Source organism: Microcaecilia unicolor, chromosome 1 (assembly GCF_901765095.1).
Source record: "Microcaecilia unicolor chromosome 1, aMicUni1.1, whole genome shotgun sequence".
NCBI classification, from domain to species: Eukaryota; Metazoa; Chordata; class Amphibia; order Gymnophiona; family Siphonopidae; genus Microcaecilia; species Microcaecilia unicolor.
Window position 1 is genome coordinate 450,327,680 of NC_044031.1, and position 15,314 is coordinate 450,342,993.

A 15,314-nucleotide genomic window follows, 5' to 3' on the forward strand; every position below is an offset into this window, starting at 1 on the left:
TTGTACCTGAAGCCTCAGCGGCGGCAGTGAAAGCGGCAGACTTGGCTCGGCTCCAGCCTGCCCTTTCCTTCCTTCTCAGTGTCCAGCCCTCACAGAAAGAATGCATTCACTCTGCAGCTCCTCAGTACCTCTCTATTCATCTCTCCCTACACTTCTCCCCAGGAACTCCGTTCACTGGGTAAATCTCTCTTATCTGCACCCTTCTCCTCCACTGCTAACTCCAGACTCCGTTCCTTTTATCATGCTGCACCATATGCCTGGAATAGACTTCCTGAGCAGGTACGTCAAGCTCCATCTCTGCCCGTCTTAAAATCTAGGCTAAAAGCCCACATTTTTGATGCTGCTTTTAACTCCTAACCCTTAATCACTTGTTCATTACCCATGTTTTATCATTCCCACCTTAGTAATTCCCTTATTTGTCCTGTTTGTCTGTCGAGTTGGGACTGTCTGTTCATGTCCTGTGATAAGTAGTAGAAGTAGAAATTAGAAAATGGTACAAATGATGTTACAAAATTGCAATACAGCTCCCTAAAAATTATCTAGCATGAAATGCTGTATTTTACCTAGTCAGGACCTCAACTGAATAAGTGTGCAGATAAATCATGTAATGACTGGCTCTAACTATTTTCGATGAATTCCAATATAGTATGATTCAACATAGTAATAATAATAATCAGAGCCGGTAATTATATGAATTATCTGCTGCATACTTATTCAGTTGTGCTCCTCCTGACTAGGTAAAACGGAGTTGAAGAAGCACTAACCTACGCTGTGTGGCACTGACACAGTCACTCTGAATAATAAGTCCGAACAGCACCGTTCACGTCATCATCGGAGGACCCGCCCCCAGGGCCGGATGAGTCACTTGGATGAGGACTCCACCCCCGTCCTCTCATCATCTTCAATATCAGAAGGCCCGCCCCTACGCCAGCTATGTCACGGGAAAGGGACTCACTCCATCCCCGCCCCCTTATCATCATCATCACCAGATCCACCCCGTCCCCCACCCTTTCCCCACCGTCCGGCAGTCACTAGAGGTGGACTCCATCCCCTCCCCTTCCCCTCTGCCGGTGAGCCGGACAATTTTCCCTCCAAGGTCTTTGCCTCTTGAATGAAAGTTTAGTTTTATTCCTTTGCTTCTTGTTTGCTTTTGTTATTTGAATGCCAAAGCGGCCTCTGCTTGAAAAAACAGTGACAAGGAAGGCGTAGACGGGAAGGAAGTGGGCGGGGCAGGAGGCGGAATGAGTGCACGAGAAGGACAATACCGGGTTCTGAAAGGTGTGTATCTTGGTTGGAAGGAACCTTCCGCCACTTACTCGTTCGAACTGTAGCAAGTGGGTCTGCGCAAGGCAAGCTAGGAGTAAGAGTGAGAGGGGATTAGTGCGCTTGAGGGACCGTCACCTCTACTTCGGTTCGGCACGTGGCCAGGTGTGAGCTGAGCAGCAGCAGTGTCTTTCCCTCCCGTTCCCGCCAGGCGTAGCACGGGGGAGAGAGAATATGATCAACCTGCAGGTGCTGACCAGGGAATTGTCCATCTACCTGGAGAGCCAAGTGCGAGTGGGGCTCTTCGGCTCCGGCGTGGGTTTGTCGCTGGTACTGGGTGTCAGCGCTGCCTATTTGTGCTACTACCTGAGTAGTATCGCCAAGGTGAGAAGGGGGGTGGGGAATCGGGGGGTGCCAGCAGTAGCCGCTCTGTGTGTCACCCCGCTCACTTTCCTCTTCTGGTTTGTTCACAGAAACCGCGGCTGGTGGCGGCAGGCGAGGCTTTCCGCACCTTCCTCGAGCAGCACTGCCCCGCCGTAACAGATACTTATTACCCGACGATCTGGTGCTGGGAGGGCAGAGCTCAGACGCTGCTGCGGCCCTTCATCGCCCACAAGCCCATTGTTCAATATACCAAGTAAGTTGGAGGGGGGAGGAAGAACAAGAAGAGGTGCCGGTTGCTGATGGGGGGGGGGGGGGGGGAGTAGAGGAAGAGGAGGCTGAGAGGATCTGCCGGATCTCGATCGACTGACCGCATCCACTCTCATTATGCGCCTTAGGGACCCTATCCTGATATTTAAGTGTTCAAAAAGTGTCCGGTCCTGCACTGTAGCAGCAACTAGGAACCTTCGGGGGGTGGGGGGTCGATTTGTTTCTCGGACTCTTTCTGCCCCATATATTTCTGCTCATATATTTGCCATGTATTTTTTTTTTTTCGTAGGCCCAGTCACGAGTCGTTTGCCAGAATCTTATTGATTTATGAGCGACACAGAATAGTGTGATTTGAGAGTCTGAGTTAGTGTGTGTGCTAGAAAAAAAAAGATGAGAACTAGTATGGGACGATTACAGAATAATTTCCTAATCTGCCCATAGCGTGATGCAGCTTAGTTATATTGCTGTTCATTAAAATAAAAACAACAATCTTTTGTGGAATTGTTTGATGTCTTTTAAAAAAGAAGGTAGAGCTCATCGTAGTAAAACAAGACTATAAAATAGCTTGTAGTGTTTTTTTTTTCCTTCTTTATTGTTGTAGCTAAATTCAGATTTTGAACCACTTCTTTACAGTGAGCGCATTAAAACAGCAGATGGAGGACAGATTTCCCTAGATTGGTTTAATAATGATGTCAACACCTTGTACCCTGATATCGGCACTAGACCTACTATCATCTTGCTACCTGGTCTCACAGGTACCAGCGGGGAATCCTACATCCTTCACATGGTTCAACAGAGCAAGATATTGGGATACAGGTAATAGGTTTTAGCTTTTATAGCCTCCTTCCCCAACAGCAAAAATAACTGCAGTGGAACAGCCTGCAAAACTGACCCTCCTGTCTCCATACATATCTCACCTGTCCCTCTTCCTGTCTCTCACCTATCCACCCTCATCCTGTTAGACTGTCACTGGAATGCTTTGATGTTTCACTTATATATACTGTCATCTACGTACATTTGCTTATTTCCGATCTGAGGAAGAAGGGCAACCTTTGAAAGCTAATCAAGAAATGTATTAAGTTATGGCCAATAAAAAAGGTATCATATTTTCTTTTCTATGTTTTATTTCTATTGATTACGTTTATTGTGTGGAACATGCTGGTGTGTTGCCAAGAAGTGGGAGGTGTATTGCCCAAAATTTTAGCATATATAGCAAGCCTATGCTTTCCTTAACAGCTATCTGTGCCTGCAAGCCGGGGAGAGTAGAGAATTGGTTAATTGAATATACCATAACTGGTCGCTGTTTGTTTTTCTCCACTATCCCTATTGATAACTGCTGCCACCAGCCTCAACTGGAAGTTTACAGGTCTGCTGTCCATTGGCTCTGTTTACTACATGATTTTATGTTTTACAGTTTCTGGCAGCAGAGGGATTTTGTGTTGCTGTTAGTCAAGTGACACCAGAATTTGAATATACAGTATTAGTATATTTATATAACAAGGTGTAAGGAAAAACATCCTAGCTTTGTGGTTTGTATATACTCAAATGGGTAAAAGTTTCTTGATGACAGTAAGTTTAGTGTGCCTACCATTTATATATGTGTTGAAAAACTGTATACAACACATCCGTTCTAGATTTCTTATTGATAAATTGAAGATTAAAGCTTCTTTTTAATAAAAAAATATTTAATAACTTTAATTTTGAGTACTTATTAAAAATTCCATTTAATATTTTATATTTCTCTTACATCATTTTGAATGGTGAAATTTTTGTTCACCGTGAATGTGTTCATTGTGTCACATACATAAATGTTGTCAAGTGTGTCATAGCAGGAAAAAAAAAAGGTTGAGCACTACTGATACAGGTGACCACTTCACTTTAGCAAAATTATAGATTGGCACTGTTAGATTTGGTTAACCCATTATAAAGATCTTATGTTAAGATAAAGTAGACAAACACTTAATCTTGATGTATACTGCATATGGAAAGGTAGATACAAGTTAGGCTATTTTTAAGATAAATCAAGCATAATTGTATTTTTCATTATGAAAGCTGTGGACTCGTATATAATAGAAGTTTTCAAGAAGTACAGTGTAATATGAAATTAGCTTGAAAAACCTGTGAAAGCTGATGTCTGAGCTGACCTCCGCCTCCCTCCCCTCTTACCTCCACCACAGCTTTCTACTATAGTGTGTGCTTTCGCAGTATGGTGATAGGAGGTGCGTCATTTCAAACTGTAGACAATGAGGCCTCAGCACCTCGCCTGGACCCCTTCTCTGTTCATCTGGCGTAGTATTCTTCTTTGTTGGAGGAACTTTCAACTCCCCGTCCTAGATGTTGCTGTATGCTGTCTTCCTTTGCATGGTGATGTGGGCTGAGAACCAGGGGAATTGAGTTTTTCTCACTGTGGCTCCTTGTGACCCTGGGCAAGTCTCTTAACCCTCCATTGCCCAGGTACAAAACTTATATTGTGAGCTCACTAGGGATAGAGAATGTACCTGTATGTAATATGTAAACAGTTATGATTGCACCACAGGAAAGTGGGCTCAAAAAACTTTCACTAAATCTAGAAGCCAGCAGCTGAGGCTGAAACTTCTTGCTTTTCCTCCCCTATCCTTCCAACATTGTCTCCAGTGAAGTGTGTGTAGGGGGGGGGGGGGGTTGGGGGGAATCCCCTCCCAGATTAGCAGTAGCTCTTTTAGAAATCAACTTAAGGCTCTTTTTCTGTTTAACTAATGTTTCTTTGCCCATTGACAAATTTATTTATTTGTTACATTTATACCCCACATTTTCCACCTATTTGCAGGCTCAGTGTGGCTTACAAAGTATCGTAAAGGCGTTTGCCATTACGGTTGATAACAAATACAAGATTGTGTTGTGGTCACATGAGGTAGAAGTGTATCAGGCATCATGGGGTCAAGGGGGAAGAGGATAGTAAATTGTCCAGTACGATCATTGATTATGTTGTGTTGCAGGGTGAGAGGATTTATGTTGGATCAGTGGGATAAGCTTTTTTGAAGAGGTAGGTTTTCAATGATTTCCTGAAGTTTAGGTGATCATGTATTGTTTTCACTGCATATGGGAGTCCATTCCATAGTCGTGCGCTTATGTAGGAGAAGCTAGATGCGCAAGTTGTTTTGTATTTTAGCCCTTTACAGTTTGGGTAATGTAGGTTTAGGTATGATCATGCTGATCCGAGTCTGTTTCTAGTTGGTAGATCAATGAGGTCTGTCATGTATCTTGGGACTATGCCGTAAATGATTTTGTGGACTAAAGTGCAGATTTTGAAGATGATCCGTTCTTTGATTGGGAGCCAGTGCAGCTTTTCTCAAAGGGGTTTAGCGCTTTCGAATCGTGTTTTACCATATATCAGTCTGGCTGCTGTGTTTTGGGCGGTCTGGAGTTTTTTTGTAAGTTGTTGTTTGCATCCCGCATTGATTCCATTGCAGTAATCTGCATGGCTTAGGACCATTGATTGTATTAGTTTACGAAAGGTATCCCTCGGGAAGAAAGGTTTTATTCATTTGAGTTTCCACATTGAGTCGAACGTTTTCTTTATTACGGTTTTTACTTGGCTCTCGAGAGTGAGGTTGCGGTCGATAGTTACTCAGAGTATTTTTAGGCAATCTGAAATAGGGAGTGTGTGTCCTGGGGTGTTTAAGGTTGCGGGTTTGTAGTTGTTATGTTGAGATGAGAGGATAAGGCAGTGTGTTCTTTCTGTGTTCAGTTTCAGTTGGAATGAGTTTGCTCAGGAGTTCATGATGTTCAGGCCATCATTTATTTCATTGGTTATTTCAGTCATGTCTGAATGGAATGTAGATCGTAACATCATCTGCATAGATGAATGGGTTAAGGCCTCGTTTGGATAAGGACTTTGCCAATGGGATCGTCATCATGTTGAAGAGTATTGGTGATAATGGTGATCCTTGGGGTGCTCTACAGGCTGCTTTCCACGGTGGTGATATGTTTGAATTTGATTTTACTTGATATGTTCTGGTGGTTAGAAAGCCCTTGATCCAATTGTGTACATTTCCAACAATCCCCAAGTGGCCGAGGAGTCTTAGTAGTATATTATGGTTTGCCATGTCGTATGCTTTTACCTATGGCTATTTCCTGTTTGAATTTGGCCAGGAGAGTGACTAAGGACAGTTTTGGTAGTATGTTGGGAGCGGAATCCTGATTGTGAGTCGTGTATTATTGAGTGCTTGTCCAGGTATTCCGTAAGCTGTTTGGTCACCAAACTCTCCAGCAATTTTACTACTAGAGGGATGGACGCAACTGGGCGTAGTTGGTGATGTCGTTTGTCTTTTTCTTGGTGTCTTTTGGTATTTGAGTAAGTAGTATGTTACCATATTCCTCAGGGAAGAGACCTTGTTATAGCGTGAAGTTTAGGTGTAGTGTGAGGTCTTCTGTGAATCGGCTTGGGGCGGATTTAAGTAGATGACTGGGACGTGTCCAGTTTGCAGTGGGTGTTGGCGAATCTGTGGGTTGCTTGTGTAACTGATTTAGTGTTGAGTAGATTGAATGTAGACCAGATACGGTCGGCTGGATATCCACCCGAGATTAGGTCTAGGTCATTGAAGTTTTTGATGTCAGTGTTGTGATGAGGAAGAGTGCTGCGTAGTTTTGTTATTTTGTCCTTGAAGTAGGTAGCCAGTTTATCTGCGAATGGGATGTCTGTGTTGGATGTAGTGACCGGGGTGGTGTCTAGTAACTTATTTAAGAGTTGAAATAGTTTCTTAAGATCATTATCCGGTCCAAGGTTAGTCTTATAGTAGGACCTTTTGGTTTGTCTAATTGCGTTTTTGTATTTTCTGTGTATTTGTTTCCATGCTTTGAGTGTATTTTCGTTTTTTGTTTTTTTCCATGCTCGTTCAAGTTTTCTGGATTGTGTTTTGAGTTTTTTTTAGTTCATCATTGAACCATGGTACCGAGTTTTGTCTTTTTGATATTCTTGTCTTTAAGGGTTCTATTTCGTTTAGTACGCTTCTGCATCTAGCCTCCCAGTGTTTGAGGTAGTGTATGAAGTCCGTTCGTGTTGTCCATTCGTTGCCATATATCTGATGCCAGAATATTTGTGGATCTATTTGCCCTCTCGTAGTATAAGTTGTTTGTTCTAGTGTACGATTTGAGTCGTCCTTTCGCCAATGTAGGGATGGGTTCAGTTTGTAATGATCAGTCCAGGGTGCTTCTGACCATTTGATATCTGTTATTGATAGGTTTTGATCTGTGGACAGTTTGTGTGATGAAAGGTCCAGTGTGTGACCCTTGGTGTGGGTAGCTTGCATGTGAGGCCATGTGAGATCCCAAGACTGTAGGAAGTCTTTGCATTCGCGTGCATTGGCTGACTTGGGATCTTCTAGGTGAAGGTTTATGTCGCCTAGTATTAGTGTATTGGAGTTGTTTACGCAAGTGTTTTGAGATCAAATCCATGAAGATAGGCCAGCTTTCGTTCCAGTTACCGGGCGGTCTGTAAAATAGGACGCAGGTCAGTTGATCAGGGATTCGTTTTGGATTCTGAATGAAGCAATTTCTAGTGGGGTGTTATGGACTTGGCGATGGTTTCGGTAGTGAATTGTTCTCAGTAGATTGACGCGATGCCTCCAGCTCTCTTTTCCACTCTGGTCCAGTGAGTGATTTTGTAATCTGGGGGGCATAGTTCGAGGATTATAGGGTCCTTTTGATTTGTGGATCCATGTTTCGCTGATGAAGATAAGATCGAGGTTTTCTGATTTAATCCAGTCTGGTGGTGTTTTGTTAACTACGGACCTAACATTAATGTAACCCACTTGGATATTTTGGTATTGGGTTGATAGGTTAGGTGTTGTGTGGATTCTTGTAAGTTGTCATTTGTTGGATGGTGTCTGTTGTAATATTTCCTTCCATTGCTATGGTGGTGACCATAATTGAATAATTTTCCTTCACTTTGGTGATTATCAGGTTGGTGGAGTATGGAGTGTTTGATCAGTCTTTGGTGGATTTGAAGGATGGGCATGATATTGTATTCAGTAAGTGGGATGGATAGTGTTAGGTGCCAAATCATTGGCAGAAGCCAGTAGTCTTCCTTTGAAAAGCATATCAGTTGTGTGACAGCAACAGGAAACAGAAATAAGGTGACCAAACATGAGGAAACCAAGCTTGTGAATGTCAAAGCTCTTTAATTCAAATTGGTCCTGAAGGCCTATTGTGGGAAGACTGAACATGGCGGTGTTTTGGCTAGTAGCCTTCATCAGGAGCCTTATTCCCTTACAATGTTAAAAATTACACATATCTGCAGTTTTGCTATTAGTAAATAAGTTGATGATAAAATGGTGTGCAATATTATAAATTAAAACAAGTTAACATTCATAAAGGGCATATAAAACCAAACACTAGACCTCATGAAAACATAATTTGAAAGAATATATAAAAACGTATATGGTGAGACAGGTGAAAATATATATAAATATACATAGACTAGTCATTCAAACAAAATGATCAAATGCAAATGTAAACTAATGGCTGAGTGCTTTTAAACAAATATAGGAACAAATAAAAAAAAATCCATTTGAACATCAAACTATAACTGGATACATACCTTAGCAATTGGCAATACAGAAGATACAAAGTTATGTGCCTGAGCTCGTGCGGAGCTACCGTGGTTTTAGCTACATCCTGCAATGAGCGCTACCCGCCTGAAAACATCCTGGATGGGAAATCAGAAACCTTTTGGACAACAACTGGAATATTCCCCCCAGGAATTCATTATTGGCTTCAGTGGGCCTGCAAAAATCAACACACTTACAATGCAGTCTTACTTAATACAGAGTTAAAAAATTGAAAAAAAGCATAGCCAAGGACCCAGTCAATTTTGGAAAATGTGCAGAGAAAGAGCTTGAAAATTCAGAAGGACAACTTCAAACTGAAGAATTTATGCTGCCTGAATGCCAGGCAATATACCTGCGCTTCATCATTGAGTCTAGTTTTGATCAGTTTGTCTCCATACACAGAGTAATGGCAGATGGAAACATGGACAACATTTCATCCACTATATAGTTCTTGTCTTCCAAAACACAAACTTTGTTCAGGAACATTTTGTTAGTGCCATATTTATTATATATGTTTATTTCTTAAGCATTGTATTAAAGGGATGGATTCAGTTGCAGTGGCTTTCTTTTTCATTTAGATTTAATTCAATCTCGTTATGTTTAGGCCTTTAGTAATTTTCATGGATTTAAAAAAAATTAGACGGAATAAAAGTTCATATCATACATAAGTTCTAACCCTTATTCAATTGTTCAGTACCCTCACCTTAATATTCCCTTATCTCTTATTTGTCCTGTTTGTCCTAATTAGATTGTAAGCTCTGTCGAGCAGGGACTGTCTCTTCATGTTCAAGTGTACAGCGCTGCGTACGTCTAGTAGTGCTATAGAAATGAGGAGTAGTAGTAATAAACACTAATTAGATTGTAAGCTCTGTCGAGCAGGGACTGTCTCTTCATGTTCAAGTGTACAGCGCTGTGTACGTCTAGTAGCGCTATAGAAATGAGTAGTAGTAAACAGAATATTTGTAAGGTGCAATATATTGGAGGTGAGAATTGGTGAGGGCTAAAATCTACTAAAAAAATACAGTAAAGCATTAACACATACTCATGATGGCAAACTAAATCGTGAACAATATGAAAGCAAAAGGAAAACCAATCAATAGTGAAATTAAGCAGAGCAGTACTGTAACATGCTGTGTGCATAAAACAGAATTGCATCCATAATAATAAGTAAGGTGTCCGCATACACAGATGGGACTGTGGTGAGTAAGTAAAGATTGTGTAAAACCACCAACAGTTTGAAAATGGGGGTGGGGGGGGGGGGTGGCTTAAAGAGAGCGAGCTCCTAGGTCTGTGCAATGTGGTGTGTAAAAGCTAAAACAACTGCCAACTGCTGTGATGCGACAATTGTGTGAATGGATAAATGAGATGAAATGACAAAAAATAGCAATTAGAAATCCCCAACCAAGGACTGCCTGCCTGTTGAAAAAGAGTAGATAATAAAGGTAATGTGACTAGACAGTGATGCATTGTGCAGTGGACTACAGGAAAAAATCTGTGTGCGAGTGCATCGGAGCACAATCTAAACTACTGAATGTGCGCTGCGGTCAGGTTCTCAGTAAACAAAATGCTTGTGGGAGTGAAGCGTAAAAATGAAGTAAACTTACCAAGTGCAGTGCAAAGAACCATCTAGCAAAGAAACAGCATGCTTTATTAAAGTTAATTTGTTTGAGTTTTATAATATTGCGCTCCATTTTATCAATTTGATTATTATCTGTAGATTTGCTATTACTATTTGTTTGTGTTTCTTTTATCATTGTAAGGGAATAAGGTTCCTGATGAAGGTACACTAGCCAAAACATGGCTGTGTTAATTCTTCCCGCAATAGGCCTTCAGGACTGATTTGAAATAGACCTTTGTACATTCACAAGCTTGCCTTCCTCATTTTTGATCACCTCACTTCTGTTTCCTGTTGCTGTGCATTTTTGTGAGGATTGGATATTCTCTTTTTTTGCTTTGGTTTCATTGCCTTGAAGATTCTGGCTTTTGAACCGTGGGACAATGTGCTTAGCTTCAACGAATTACAGTTACAAAGGTTACTACAAGACTTTCCAGCTCCTATGGATGACGATCCCACCGATAAATCTGTAGCAGATAAGTAGTTTAGCCTGATCCACATCAAAAAGAACTTCGTTAGAAATGAACATCCGTAAATGGCGATGACAGAGTAGTGCAGGGCTAGAAGGATCCCACGTTGACTGAAGATTCTCAAAGCACCAACCATATTCAGTGATGACCAGACATTTTTTTTTAGATCAATGGTGTTCAATTTTAAATGTTTTTTTGAAACGTAGCAAAGTTTTACATTTTAGAGTTTGGTGAAACAGTAGATGCTCTTAAGAACTCTGGTTCTAATTTTGAACATATATACAATGATTTTAATAGATGTATGGATGACTTCAAACATTGAGATTAAAAAGGTCAAGAGGGAGAAGTTTAGGTGTGGTGATCTTGACTACAAGAGTGGCCCCATATATCCATAGGTTAAGGTGAGAGAAGATAAAAGAATATCTAGACGTACTTGTTCTACTTCACTTACTTGTAGTGCTAGGTGCCTTCCTAACATGTATTCCAGACGCTCGTTCCATTCTTCTGCCACAGGCACATCATATAGGGGAAACAAATAAGGGTGTATAATGAGTCAGGCGAGTTATTCACTTCTCCCCCTATGTCACAGTCTCAGGCTCTTGGACCCATGTGAGCCCTTGGACCACAAGCGGCAGCAGTAGGCAAGACCCCAACCAGGATCTGGGTAACAAGCAAGGCAGGAGAAGCTGTAGACTGGCAAAGCTGGAACACCCGAACTGAAACCACAGGACTGGAACTACAGCAGTAGACATGCAGGGAATAAGTAGGACAAAGAAGCTGGTCTTCACCTGCGCTTGACCACCATTCCCCAGGGGTTGAGCCCCCAGGTGCAGGCGGCTGGCAGGACTTACTGGACTGAGCCTGAAGACAGACAGGACCAACTGGATTCTCCCACTGGACACAGGACTCTAAACAAGCTTGACTAAAACAGGGTTCTGGCCTTCTGGATTCAGGAGACTCAGACAGAGTATAGGATACAGAAACAAGCTTGACTGAAACAGGGTTCAGGATTAGGGTTCTCAGATAGGAGGGAAAGGAAGCCAAAAGCAGACAGGGTTGGAATCAAGACAAAGGTGCCCACAGGCACCCAGACAAAAACAAGGCTGAAGCGCTAAGTACAAAGGATTCAGAGTTCTCAGACAGGACAAGAACCAAAGCAAAAGGTAAAGGACAAGATGGAGGCAGAACTCAAGGAAGACAAACAGAACAAGGCAGGATGCTAGAAGGCTAGCAGGCAGCCACAAGGTCACATAAAACACACAACAGAACCTAGATGAGAACAAACAGAAGTGCCACTGGCACACCAACTGGAAACAAGGCAAGGCAGAAATGCAAACTGCATACAAATTGACCTGCAGACCTTAGACGATGCAAAGGCACTGAATAGAAGAACACCAGTTCCTTATCAAGGCCCTGACTGATGATGTCACAACTGCAGGACACAGGCAGAAAGCATACTGAAGCACAGAGAGGCTTAACACACACAGGAGCAGTATAGTGGAGTAATTAGAGCCATGCTGGAAGCAGCCAGCACACAGAGACAGAACTAACTCAGGAAGAACAGACAGAAGCCAGCTCAGAAGCTGACCGCCAGAAATAAGGCGAGTCTGAGAGGGGTCACGACCACAATCGTGACACCCTAGTAGACCAATGCCCACACCCCTTCATGAGCATAGACACACTTTTTTAGATGAGGTATGGGAGAGTGGCATTCCGAGAGAACTGCCCCAGTATCAATGGCAGAGGGGTCTGTGTCCCCATATGGGCTTGCAGCCAAGGGAGAGGGAGGTCGACCATGAGACCAGGGAGGAAGATATACCAGTTTTTAATCTCTCGGACATTACACTTACCGATAGTGAACCCTCATATTTTACAAAGAGGTTTATCTTTTATTCCATATGACCCTTTTCAAACATGTATAGATATGTATAAGTTAATCTGAAAATTAGACTATTTTTTTTCATGTCAGTCTACCACATATTCTAACACATCAGTTGTTGGGCACAGATCATAAAGGGTCCCACCTAGGCCCATGGACCCTTTGATATACACTTTTCAGCAATGCCTAATGAGGGATGTTTCAAACCTTGAAAACAACAAGAGTATATGATGTTGAAGAGACATGAAAATCTGGCACTTAAAACCATCGCACAAAACAGAAAATTTATCAAGCGTGCTGACAGTAGAGGCCTTGTAGCACTCAATCGTACTCGATATATAGCAGACATTGAAAGACTGATTTTTAAATCCTTAATATTATATTGCATTGGAAGAGGATCCCACAGCAGATCTGAAGAAAGACATCAGCGAGATCATCCTCATCGCAGAAAGAGCCGCTTACATTACCAAAAAAGAAAAAGAATTCCTCTTGGTTGAACATTCCACCATTCCTACTATCTACATTCTTCTGAAGATCCACAAGTTGCTACAGAATCCCCCTGGCAGATAATTATCTCAGCTAATGCGTCTCTCCTTGAACTACTTTTCCATTTTTGTAGATCATTTTTTGAGGCCATATATTCCCCAGATTCCATCATACATAAGAGACTACTCATATGATCAACCTTTTGGATTCCTATGATGAGCAACTTATCAGATATCATCTTAATCACATTGGACATCAAATCATTATATACAAACATCCCATAGCTCAAAGTACTTGCAGTTGTTGAAAAGAGACTCTGAGGAAGAAAAACTGATTTGTCGTATGCCAGCACAATTCTTCCTGACCTTGGCACAATAGCTCTTACAAAAAATGATTTTGGATTTCGAGGGAGATTTTAACAGGTTGTGGGTACAGCCATGGGGTGCTTCCATGGCTCCTGACCTAGCCAATCTTTATGTGGCAGATTTCAAAGTAAATTATCTCATGGATCACTCTGTTGCAAATGAGATTCGCTTTTATAAATATTATATTGATATCTTTTTACTATGGATCAACAACACGTCATGCAAGGTTCCACGTTAGGAGTTACGGACCAAGAAAGGGATCTGGGTGTCGTCGTCGATAACACACTGAAACCTTCTGCTCAGTGTGCTGCTGCGGCTAAGAAAGCGAATAGAATGTTGGGTATTATTAGGAAAGGTATGGAAAACAGGTGTGAGGATGTTATAATGCCGTTGTATCGCTCCATGGTGCGACCGCACCTTGAGTATTGTGTACAATTCTGGTCGCCGCATGTCAAGAAAGATATAGTAGAATTGGAAAAGGTGCAACGAAGGGCAACTAAAATGATAGCGGGGATGGGACGACTTCCCTATGAAGAAAGACTAAGGAGGCTAGGGCTATTCAGCTTGGAGAAGAGACGGCTGAGGGGAGACATGATAGAGGTATATAAAATAATGAGTGGAGTGGAACAGGTGGATGTGAAGCGTCTGTTCACGCTTTCCAAAAATACTAGGACTAGGGGGCATGCGATGAAACTACAGTGTAGTAAATTTAAAACAAATCGGAGAAAATTTTTCTTCACCCAACATGTAATTAAACTCTGGAATTTGTTGCCGGAGAAAGTGGTGAAGGCTGTTAGCTTAGCAGAGTTTAAAAAGGGGTTGGACGGTTTCCTAAAGGACAAGTCCATAAACCGCTACTAAACGGACTTGGAAAAATCCAAAATTCCAGGAATAACATGTATAGAATGTTTGTACGTTTGGGAAGCTTGCCAGGTGCCCTTGGCCTGGATTGGCCGCTGTCGTGGACAGGATGCTGGGCTCGATGGACCCTTGGTCTTTTCCCAGTATGGCATTACTTATGTACTTATGTACTTAACACACCTTGAATTCCTTACATGGTTAAATTCTTGTAATCCCAATCTGCGGTTCCGGATGCAATATAACAAAGAATGGATTTCCTTTTTGGATATTCTGATTTGCAAGATGAGATATTCTTTTGTTACAGCCATTTACCGCAAACCCACTGACATACCTTCTGTTACGTTCAGGGTAGTGAGCCCTTGGGTCATAGAAGCAGTCTACGATAGTTTGAATCCTAACAGGCAGAATACAGGCCAGGCCCAAACTAGGCCATTGTCTGGAACAGGACCGAGCAGGAACTGGAGGCTTCACAGAAACCTGCTTGCGCAGGTAAATGCTGGAAGGTGTACTGGAACCCTGTCACGCAAGTAAATGCTGGAATGTGTACTGGAACCTGTGTGCGCAGCAGATGAGGGCTGAACTAGCTGGATAGTGAGGGCAGCAGGAAGGCATCTCAAGAACCACAGGATCAAGACAGCAGCTGGGGCGGCTAATGACGCAAGAGCGTCTAGGCAAGAAACCGGGATTAAATGCCCTACTCTGAAGTTGGTGTCTGACATCTACTGGCGTTGGCGGCTGCAATGCAGGTGCTGCAAGGCAGGTGCTGCAATGTAGTATGGGAGGCTCTTCCCGATGCGTGCCAGCAGCTTGATCCAGCTTGCATGAAAGGTTTCCTTGCCGTGCTCTGGCAGCGCGATCCAGCCTCAAACTTTTAAAGAAACAGTATACTGGGCAGTGTTTCCGCACAGGGCACTGTGGATGGCCTGCTGTCCTTGGAGAATACCCGCAACAGGTAGGTAACTTTGCAATATTATTTGGGTTTTGTCCCTAAGAAAATGTTTATAGTTAAGAATCTTTAAAAAGCTGTTCTTCCAATATAAAGTTAAAGCCCAGGGGAAATGGCATTGCTGTTTTAAAAAAGTAATAAAATTAAAAAGCTGTCTAATTACATACCAAAAATCAGACATCTAAGAGCAT

The 15,314-nt window shown here is 42.3% G+C and overlaps 1 protein-coding gene and 1 pseudogene across 1 annotated transcript in view; both read left to right on the top strand.

The window, feature by feature from the left end:
* The first annotated feature begins 1,330 nt into the window (after window positions 1–1,330).
* ABHD3 (abhydrolase domain containing 3) overlaps window positions 1,331–15,314 on the top strand; it is a 100,676-nt gene continuing 86,692 nt past the window's right edge. The window contains exons 1-3 of the mRNA XM_030212823.1: window positions 1,331–1,647; window positions 1,737–1,900; window positions 2,548–2,730. Of these exons, the coding sequence (XP_030068683.1) occupies window positions 1,498–1,647; window positions 1,737–1,900; window positions 2,548–2,730 (497 nt within the window). The 5' untranslated portion in view covers window positions 1,331–1,497. The remainder of the gene's footprint in view (window positions 1,648–1,736; window positions 1,901–2,547; window positions 2,731–15,314) is intronic.
* LOC115476451 lies at window positions 8,525–9,004 on the top strand (annotated as a pseudogene).